The following is an 11,014-nucleotide window of genomic DNA, read 5'->3' as shown; positions in this document are numbered from 1 at the left end:
TTACTTACTTTAACAGCAGTTATGAGTGGGTTCATCAAAGACCAATGCAGGATCACCTGGAAAGCACTGATGGAGTGCTGTATTGTCAGAGGTGTTGGGGGCGATTCTCCCAAATGGAGCCCAAGTGTTCGCGCCGTTGTGAACGCCGTTGTGAAACAGGCCCGGGTACGACCTATTCTGTCCCCCACACAGTTCACGCCACTCCAACCTCCTTTCCCGGCACCAAATGGGTGCCGGCCCCGACTCAACATGGCGTCGGTGTTCAGGCGCCGGCCACGCAGGGAAGTAGGCCCGGGGGAGGGAGAGGCCGGCCCGCCGATCGATGGGACCCAATCGCAGGCCAGACCCCATCGGAGGCCCCCCCGGTGAAGGAGCCCCCCTCCCCTCCCCCACAGTCCGCACCCTGACCGTTCGCGCAGAGTTCCCGCCGGCAGCGACCAGGGGTGAACGGCGTATCCGCGCGGCTGCTCAGCCCATCCGGGCCAGAGAATCGGTGGCCCCGCCGATTCCAGCGGCCAGCGCCGCGCGAAACGCGCCGGAGCAAATGGCGCCGATTCTCTGAGGTGCGGAGAATCGCGCGCCGGTGTCAGGGTGTCGTGGCGCAGTGGCGGCGATTCTCTGGCCCGGCGCGGGGCTCAGAGAATCGCTCCCCTTGTCTTTCAGATGAGAGATTAACTGAAACCCTCTGCTCTCTCAGGTAGACATAAAGGATTCGGTGATACCACTTAAAGAACGCTAGCTGAGATCTTCGGGTTTCCCAGCGTCTATCTTTCAACCAACATCAGTAAAACAGATTATCTGATCATTTAGCTCAATATTTCAGGTGAAGAGTCACGTTGGACTCAAAACGTGAACTCGGTTTCCCTCTTCAGATGCTGCTAGATCTGAATTTTTCCAACACTTGTATTTTTATTTCATATCATAGAATCCCTACAGTGCTGAAGGAGGCCATTTGGCACATCAAGTCTGCACTGACCCTTCGAAGGACCTCCCCACCTCAACCCAATCCTCCGCCTTATCCCTGTAACCCCACCCAACCGTTGGACATTGAGGGACAATTTTGCTTGGCTAATCCACTTAGCATCTTAGTAATAATAATCTTTATTATTGCCACAAGTAGGTTTACATGAACACTGCAATGAGGTTACTGTGAAAATCCCCTAGCCGCCACACTCCAGCGCCTGTTCGGGTATACTGAGGGAGAATTCAGAATGTCCAATTCGCCTAACAGCACGTCTTTCAGGACTTGTGGGAGGAAACCGGAGCACCCGGTGGAAACCCACGCAGACACGGGGAGAATGTGCAGACTCCGCACAGGCAGTGACCCAAGCCGGGAATCGAACCTGGGAACCTTGCGCTGTGAAGCCACAGTGCTAACCACTATGCTACCATGCCGCCCACACTTTGGACTGTGGGAGGAAAGCGGAGCACACAGAGGAAACACTCACAGGCACGGGGAGAATGTGCAAACTCCACACAAACAGTAACCCGTGTCCCTGGCGCTGAGGCAGCAGTGCTAACCACGCCACCCTAAATCTCCAGCATCAATATTTTATTTTTATATTATGCTGTGTGTAAAGTCGCTGCTGTATTTTCCCAAATTATAATAGTGAATAAAGTTCAAATGTATTTTGTAGGCTATGTAGTGCTTTGGAATATCCCAAGTATTTGGAACGTGCTATATATATATAAATTCTTCTTTGCTAGGAACTGCACTTTACTTCAAAGCAAACGGTCACAAGCTGGCACAATAAATTGTTCTATCTGCACCTCAAAAGCATATTGTTACACAGACAGAACAGAAAATGTCACTCTTGCCATGTACCTCAACAACTATAAAGCTACTTGTCCCAAGGCTCTCTGTAAAGATCCATTAGATAGAGCATCACTGATGTCGAATCGATCCTGATCCTGAATTCCTCTTTGGTATCACTTATAACCAATTCATATCATACACTGTTTCACGTATTTTGCTGATAGAAAGGGTCAATTCAGAGTGAAGTACATGTGATAAATATATGATTGCACTACATTGGTGGCCTGAGTTATGGATATTTTATAGCTCGAGTAATGCTGCTAATATTGATATGGCCTCAAGGTCAGAATTTTCACCTGAATTTTATGCGATTCCTTTGCATGTTCATATCAGCTAGGTGAATGTGAAGGTAATCCCTCAAAAATTAGGAGACTAAAAACGAAAGAGCAAAAAACCCACATAGGTTTCTCCTCACTCAGTGGTTGTCCAAAAATAGTATACCAGCAGGCGTAACACTATTCGTGTTCTTGATTGAGCAAAGGTCTACCAAAAGAGGGGAAAAGGTGAAGTGTTGAGAAAATTCATTGGAAAATGCAGGTCGGTGGAGAAAATAATAATGAATGGTATTGAGCATGCTTCAAAATTTGAGAATTATTTAGCTGAGGAACAATGGAATAAAGTACACAAGACAACTGTTAGATTAAATGGTTCATGCTTATTTTTATTGTGTTAGTTAATCTCCTATTGTGCTGGAGACTAAACATGGCAGTATAACAGTCACAAGGAGCAGGCTTATTGGTCACAGCATCTGGACGTCCAAATAATCACCTCAATTAACAGGAATGGGAAGGATGTGAGGAGCTGTAACAAACAATTTGACAACTCAGACAGTAACAGTTCAGTACACATCCTTCATTCTGCGGATATGTGTACTAGGTGTGCCACCAGACCTTAGTAATGAACCCAATTAACAATATATAATAATAATAATATATATTTACTCTTTAAAAATATACTTCAGTCAGAGGGCTACTTCTGTACAACTACAAAAATAAAAATTTTATATAAATAACTTATATGGCATACAATATTTTAACTGTGATTATATATACCCATCAACCAAAAAAAGTCCACATGATCAATTAGATTTTTTCACGTGGTGGGTATATTTTCTTTCCTGCTACAGTAACTACAATTTACAAGATTCTTACTTCACAAAAAGAGACAAGGCATATTCTCTACTGGATTCTACAATAAAAAATATGTCAATCTCTTTCCCCCCTCACATGTTAAGACAAGATACAGCATTTGTACACTTACTTTTTTATCAATTGAAGCAGCCCCTTTTTGCTTCAAATGCATTTACAAAAAAAGTCTAGAATAAACAAAAGTAAAGTTCCCTGCATTTGTTGAACTGGCAGTGATTAGACAAATCACAGAGATGAACCTTTAAAACTCTGGATCACCGACTGTGCACATGGCTGGTTTGAAAGATGTTACATTGTGAGCTACTACCCGATGATGCAATGGCCTTAATCTGTGTTGCATCTTCTATGGAGTAAATTGTAGAGTGAAGAAAACCGTTACTCAAAAACTTTCTTGGGAGTAGGCACTGTGAGTGGATCTTCTCGTGCTGCAATACTGTGAATGGCGATCGCTTGTATTCCAAGCTCTGCAGCCTTTGATCCCACAGAGATGGCACAAGACAGCTAGAAACGTCAGCCAGGGATCCCAGAACCCTGGAGCTCAGTGAGAGATTCTTTAGACTATAAGATAGTCGGATTTCTGTGTTCACGGTTTACTAGTATGCAGTTTCTGTTGCTCTGTATTGAAAGCATTTCCTGCACTTATGTTTATCAAAGGCTATCTATGAGAATTTAGGACAGGTGGTCGCCAAGAATTTGTATTTTCAGTGGATCTTGCATTAAGAAAAGTTTGAAACCCACAGGAGCAGAGGGAGATCACAGGAAATACATTTAAGTACACTGTTCTAACTTTATAAAACATTTGTTAAAATCATTAGGAAACTGGGCTGCATCATCACACCCAGTTATACTCTGCACTTCTTCCTAGTATAACTGGCGTTCTATCTCGGAAAACATCCAAAGTAAAAAAGTTAGTTGACCTTATTGGGGAAGATAACATTTTTAACTTTAATTCTTCTTGGTAACTAAAAACGATGAGATATTTTAATGAAGAGCAAATGGGATGAAAGATGAGCAAATATGAGGTGAAGTTTGTAAGGGGTTCTTGTACATGATGTGTTTCATCTGCTAGTGGCTGCGCAGGCATGTCGATGCACAGCCACTCAGGGTAGAAGGTTCTCTACCCGTTGGTCTCCAAAGCAGATTAAAATCAACATATAATAAAGTTAGATAAAAGAACAATTTGCAAAATTGGTCCTCAAAAATGTTGAAAATTTATATTACTTTCATTAAAAATTAGAAAAAACAAAAATGACAATTTAAATTAAAATTTGCATTCACTGAGGCTGGCTGTGATTAGACACGCAACTAAAAACCCTACCCCCCTCTTCAAGTGTTATTTCAGCACGCCCCTCCTCATGTGTTATTTTAGCAAACATGGGATCAGCCAGTTCAAGTGGATGGTGGGATTGTACAAATTGCAAAATCAAGGGAGCGATTCTCCAATATGGAGGCCAAGTGTTCGCGCCGTCGTGAATGCCGTCGTGTTTCATGACGGCACGAACCGTTTCTGGCCCCCACAGGGGGCCAGCACAGTGCTGGAGCGGTTTACGCCGCTCCAGCCTCCTTTCACGACGCCAAATGGGCGCCGCACCAACCCACGCATGCACAGTTGGGCAATCTGCGCATGTGTGGGGGACTTCTTTAGCGCGCCGGCCCCGACTCAACATGGCGTCGGTGTTCAGGGGCCGGCCACGCCAGAAGGTAGGCCCAGGGGTGGGTGAGGCCGGCCCGCCGATTGGTGGGCCCTGATCGCGGGCCAGACCCCATCGAAAGCCCCCCCCCGGTTAAGGAGCCCCCCCCCTGCACAGGCTGCCCCCCCTACCGTTCACGCAGAGTTTCCGCCATCAGCGACCAGGGGTGAACGGCGCCAGCGGGACTCTGTCGTATCGGCACGGCCGATCGGCCCATTCGGGCTGGAGAATCAGCGGCCCCGCCGATTCCAGCAGCCAGCGCCGCGCCAAACGCGCCGGCGCAAATGGCACCGATTCTCCGCACCTCAGAGAATCGTGCGCTGGTGTCGGGGGGTCGTGGCGCAGTTGCGCCGATTCTCCTGCCTGGCGCAGGGCTCGGAGAATCACCCCCAAGTAAGTTGATGTAGTGTATTGTGAAATCCGACAGTTTTCAAACCATGTGTCTCAGTATTACGATCCAGAGCCTTGCAGGTAAATACGTCTGTGACAAACACCTTTTTTAAAAAAAATTGTACAAAAATATAAATATAACATCACTGGCAACAACAAAAAATACTATTAAACACTTTCATTCATTCATTTTTACTGGCTATGAGGCTCCATTCTCTTCAGTCTGGTTAGAAAACAGAGTACTTGGTGCTTATATTAGCTGCATATTCCATGAGAATACAATAAGCTGCATGACACATAAGTGACAATTCAAATCACATTCATGCAATATGAATGATTTGAGCATGAAAAATCACTCAACATTCCAATCTAAACTTCAGTATCTTAACCCATTGACTGTTAAAGATGGGCTTCTTGTGAAATATATTTAATGCATATTCAATCAGTGGGCTACAGATAGATCTGTTTAACATTATCACCATCGTTGGGACCAATATTATTCTAACAGTTATGATGTCAATCTTTGTTATTTTTAAAGAAATCAATCACAGTTTGGAAGATTGCTTGCTGATTTCCAAAATGCCCTATGCTTCAAATCATTGCTTGTTTCACTTGGAGAATGTCTTTCTAACTATTTTCGAACAGGAAGGAAAATTCAGATTGGTTAAGTCTGGTGAGAAGGTTGTCATGCACATCGTAGGTTTCAAGGTGGCATTGGCGGCAGTTTAGAAGCAGGGCTGAAAAAGTGGACAAAGCATTACTGCTTTAAGCGGTGATTGACAAACCCGAAAAGCAACTGGGAATGGAAGCAGAAGATCGGTGCCCTTTCAAAGAGAGCTATATTATGTATAGGATGTAACAGAACCTGAGAGGTTTTGGGTTGACTAGCCTCAAGTTAAGTACGCACATGGTACGGTGGGTCATGGGTGCAAGTTTGCAATTTCTCACAGACATAATGGAACTGTTTTGATTAGACTAGAACTGTGATGCTGGGAAAGCCAGTGTCAACGGGACAGAAATCTGCACAAGTGTCATTCACCCTCAACTTGAGGAGGGCATCAATAATAAACTGAAAAACAGTCCAATTAAAATGAAATAAAGTAAAATTGTTGTGATCAATGAAACATTAATTAGAAATGCTGGAATCAGAACGGCATGGTGGTGCTGTGGTTAGCACTGCTGCCTCACGGGTTCAATCCCGGCCCTGGGTCACTGTCCGTGTGGAGTTTGCACATTCTCCCCGTGTTTGCAAGGGTCTCGCCCCCACAACCCAAAGATGTGCATGGTAGGTGGACTGGCCATGCTAAATTGTCCCTTAATTGAAAATTAAATGAATTGGATACTTTAAATTATATAAAAAAAGAAATGCTGGAATCATACATCTCCTGCTGATTAACACTGAGATGCCTGGAACACACTGTTCCAAACTCTTAATCCAGAGGGTGTGTCAAAGGGATGCTGAATGACATTTACAGAACTGGAGAAAAGTTAGAGCTGTCCTGATGGCTGAACTGATCGAGGCACTGGCGTCTTGAGCTATTTGGACCATAGCGTTGATGCACTGTTTGTGGTAAATTAGCTAAAAGCGATGTGAGACTCAGAATTTATCCTGGCTCCCTTGCATTATTGAGGGAATTATTTAGAATTTACATCACAGAAACAGGCCCTTTGTCCTAACTGGACTCTACCAGAATTTAGGTTTCCTGTGAGCCACCTCCAATCCTTCATCCCACCCTGTCGACATTCCCTTCTATTTGTTTCTCCCTCATGTACTAATCTACTTTCTGTTAAATGCACCTTTTCTATTCACCTCAATCAGTCCATGTGGTAGCAGGTTCCATATTCTCATCCCTCCCTGGATAATGAAATGTCTCCTAATTCACTTATTGGGTTGATTAGTGATTATCTCATATCCATAGCCCCTAGATTTGGGCTCCCTCACATGTGGAGATATCTTCACTATGTCTACCCTCCAGAACCTTTTCACGATTTGAAAGGCCACAATCAGGTCATTGCTGGATCTTTTTTCTGGGGAAAAGCCAGTTCAGTCAGACAATCCCCACGGGTTCTGATTCGTATCACTTTTCAGTGAGCTCAGCATGTGTGACTGTTGGGTGAGGAGAGGGTCAAGCTTAGCTGTGATCACCATGTCTAATGGTTTACTGTCACTCAACTGTCATTATACACATGGAAGAATGGAGAAGGTATTGAAGTGCACCCACAGAGCCATGCCTCAGCAAGGAGCCAACACCCCGAGAGGGAGAGAAAAAAAACTTAATATTGTCCCCTCCATGATTCAACAGTGCTGAGATTAATTCTACCACTCCCACCATGGCCTTGGCCAGCACCAAATAACACAGTGTAAACCAGTGCCTAAAGCTGGCACCTTTGCGTCCTGTGGGTCGTGCCAGTATTCTATTTTCAGAAGACTTGTTATAATTAACCAAAATGACCCAGTAATGGGTAGCAGCTCACCTATTTGAAATTGCACTCTGTGACCCTCACCATAATGGGTGACTTTAATTTGAGGTTGCTCCCCTAAGTTCTGAATAATTTGGTCCACTGGTTAGGTCATATTTTAATTGCAGCAGCACTTGGCTTGATTACTCCTGGCATCGTCCGTTGGGAAGGAAAAGGGTGGAAAATCATTTCATGGCATGGCAGGAATGCTGTCACTAAAAAGAAGTCTTAAGCTAGTGTTTGAAAAATATGGTTAGAATTTTTTTTTTGACCATTTAAATTAATTTTTAATAACGTTATAGTACAATCCAAGCATTCCTGTACACAGGCCTGTGAGAAAGGCATGTTGCTTCCGTAACCATGGTGATTTGTTGGAGCTGGTAAACCATCATTCATGGTGACTAGGTATTTGCATAGAAAGAAAGTCTTGATGAAGGGGTGGGGCGGGGCAGCGGGGCAAATTTAATCTATATACACTTTTAGGTTTAGCAGCAAAATAATCAAGCAATTATCATTTATCTGAACCCAACATTACAAAAACTCTTTTCATTGTACACAGACTACACATCTTACCATTCATTAGAACTCTGCCTCTGAATTTCCTGGTGCTTTACACAGTTTATAATACAGAAGTATACAGTACATCATTAAATAGGCTTGTTTTGTTTTTTTTTAGTATTAAAATATATTTAAACGGCAACTTAATATTTTAATATAAATTTCCTGTCTCTGTCTTGAAGTTTATGTACATAGGCAGTTTTACACGTTTCTTGAGCCGGAGGACATCGGGATGTGGAGGGAATGTAAGCATTCTTTGGTTGCCACATTCGTTTGAGGCGACCTGCAGATGATAAAGTGCATGGTAAGAATATCGGTAACATAAAGCCAAGCACACACAATACAACTGATGATACAATCTGCACCATCTCTACACAGTATTAATCAGAAGTTCACCATGTCTGAAATCATTAAAACTATGATGTCCAAACAAGTTTAAACCTAACTGTAGACCTACAAGCAGTAAAAATACATTACTACAGTTTTTAATTTCTCTTGGACTTTGATGGAATCTCCATAAGGATTCAACATCCAGGTCTTTTTAAATGATGATTTTAAAAGTGTTGAACAACTCCGTTGGGTTAATTTCCATTTTTGCCTCCGCAAATAAATCTTTTGTTTGGTTGTGATTATACTGCACATTGTGCGCTGACAGCACATGGCCACATTGACAGCTACCCTCAGCAAAAAAAAAAAGCAGAGCAAAAGCAGAATAAAACTCCCAAACATAAAATCTGAATAAGTATACAAGATCAGTAAGGATACATCAAGAAACATTTTCTTTCCTGTAAGCTGCCTCATTGACAGAACAAATTTCTCCAATGAGTTATTAAGCCATACCAGCCAGGAAGGTGTCTGCCTTGATAATGGTTGGAGGAAACTGAATCTACTAGAGATCCTGCTCCTGACTGAGATGCAGCCACCCCGTCCTGATTGCGTGTATGTGTGGGCCAGGGTCTTGGATCTATGATTTGAAAGCATGCACAGACAGCGCTGTCAATTTCATCTTATGGGTTTCAGATAATTGATAGGTTTGAGGTGTCAAAAAACATCTGCAACTCGATGAAGGGGGAGGTACAGTAAGGATGAAGAACATTGTGATTTGCGGCCGAACGGGAACCTTCCCATCAGGAAGAGGTTCTAAGGGGAATTGTTGCCTTTCCAGATACCAGCAAAGATGGTTTATACAGATGCTCTTAAGGGCATCCCCACTTGAGATTTCAGAATCTTAAGTGTGGCCATCCGGCCCATTCACATGCTGTTCATTAGCCTCATTAAGCCCAAATTCCAGGACCCTTGGCTTGAAAGGAATGATTGTTCATGTTGTTGTCACCAATGTGAGGAAAACAATGTAGCTGTATTAATTCAGCCCTCTTCCAATAGCAGCACGGGAGGAACTTGAGCTCAGCAGACACTGGATGTATATCCAACCTGACATCCAAAGCAGGTCATGCAAGGACATCAGCCTCATCAGTTGTAAGGAACACTGGTGTATCTTATCTCCCATAGCTTGACTCTAATCCCTCTCCCTGAAACATGTGGAAAAGCAATATGAAGGTGAGATTGAATACCGGGAAAGTTGTTGTAAAATGGGGAAAATGTTTGTCATTTTAACTTTGGATTGATTTTCCAAACACACTATTTAATTTTAGGGGAGAAAAAGGGTACCGTCAACACCTATGTTCAACACAACATTTAAAGGTCAAAATAAGAAATTTTGAGTCTACCCCTGAATTTGTAATTGAGTACTTTTCCAATAAAAGCAGAAAAACTCACCTAATGCCTTCTCGGGGCTTCCCTGCTTTTTAATTCACATTCAACATCCTGAAGTTCAAAAATCTCCACTTTGGAGTCTGTCATTTTTTCATGATTCACATACAAGGAGGGTATGTGCGGTTCGTCGAAGCAGTCTGACTCACTGTCCTCAAACCCTTCATGTGTGTACCCTTTAAATGTCTGTGGTACACTTGGGTGCACAGCTAGTGTCACTGATGCTGTGGCAGTCACCGTAGTGAAAGGGTGATTTGGTCCAGATACACTAGTAGAGTATGCTGGAAGTGTAGTCCTAGGATGGTAAGTCCTGTTGTTCTGAGACCTGTGTTGACTCCTCGAGGAACTGACAGGCTGGATGGGTTGAGCAGCACCCCTGTTGTGCAGTCCATTGTTAGAGGCCTGTTGCCTCCCTTCTGCTGCCTGTTGTAAGTCTTTAGGCTCTTGCCAGGCTAGTTGAGAACTAACAGAATCCACAGTAGGCTGAGGTTGTCCTTTTGCGTTTATGTGATTCTTCCTGTATGAGGAATCCTTAAGCTCTTTGTATGGCTTCACAATCTGTTGGGGAACATTAAAAAACATTATTGTCTGCATATATTTTTTTCGACAAGTTTCAACAATCTAAAAATGACTGGATCTGTTTTTTGTAATTCATTTATGGGGCGTGGATATTGCTGGTAAGGCCAGTATTTATTGCTCGTACCTAATTGCTCTTGAGAAGATGGTGGCGAGCTGCTAGCCTAGCACTGCATGGAGTCATCTAAGAAATTTTTTTTTTTCATTCATTGTTTGGATGTGGACGTCGCTGGCTGGGTCAGCGTTTGTTGCCCTAATTGCCCTTGACCTGAGTAGCTTGCTGGGCCATTCAGTTAAGAGTCAACCATTTTGCTGTGTGGGTCTGGAGTCACATGTATGCCAAACCAGATAAGGATGGCAGGTTTCCTTTCCCGAAGGACATGAGTGAACCAGATGGTTTTTTTACGACAATGGGCAACGGCTTCATGGTCATTATTAGACATGTAATTCCAGATTCTTTAATGGAATTCAAATTTCACCATGTGCCATGGTGGGGATTCAAACTGGGACTGCAGAGTATTATTTCTGGATTACTAGTCCAGTGACAATACCACTAAGCCACTGCCTCCAAGACCAAGACAGTATCAGGTATTAGGATTGCTGAG

The 11,014-nt window shown here is 43.4% G+C and overlaps 1 protein-coding gene across 2 annotated transcripts in view; it reads right to left on the bottom strand.

Annotated features, from left to right (window-relative positions):
- Positions 1-4,788: 4,788 nt before the first annotated feature.
- The window catches only part of ptch2 (patched 2), a 142,605-nt gene continuing 136,379 nt past the window's right edge, over positions 4,789-11,014 (bottom strand). For both annotated transcript variants that reach the window (XM_072510730.1, XM_072510731.1), the window contains 2 exons: positions 9,840-10,391; positions 4,789-8,346 (listed from right to left, as the gene is read on the bottom strand). In XM_072510730.1, the coding sequence (XP_072366831.1) occupies positions 9,840-10,391 (552 nt within the window). In that variant the 3' untranslated portion in view covers positions 4,789-8,346. The remainder of the gene's footprint in view (positions 8,347-9,839; positions 10,392-11,014) is intronic.

This window comes from Scyliorhinus torazame, chromosome 7, assembly GCF_047496885.1.
Source record: "Scyliorhinus torazame isolate Kashiwa2021f chromosome 7, sScyTor2.1, whole genome shotgun sequence".
NCBI lineage: Eukaryota > Metazoa > Chordata > Chondrichthyes > Carcharhiniformes > Scyliorhinidae > Scyliorhinus > Scyliorhinus torazame.
Note: the sequence above shows the minus strand (reverse complement) of the source record. Positions and strands in the feature narration are given on the sequence as shown.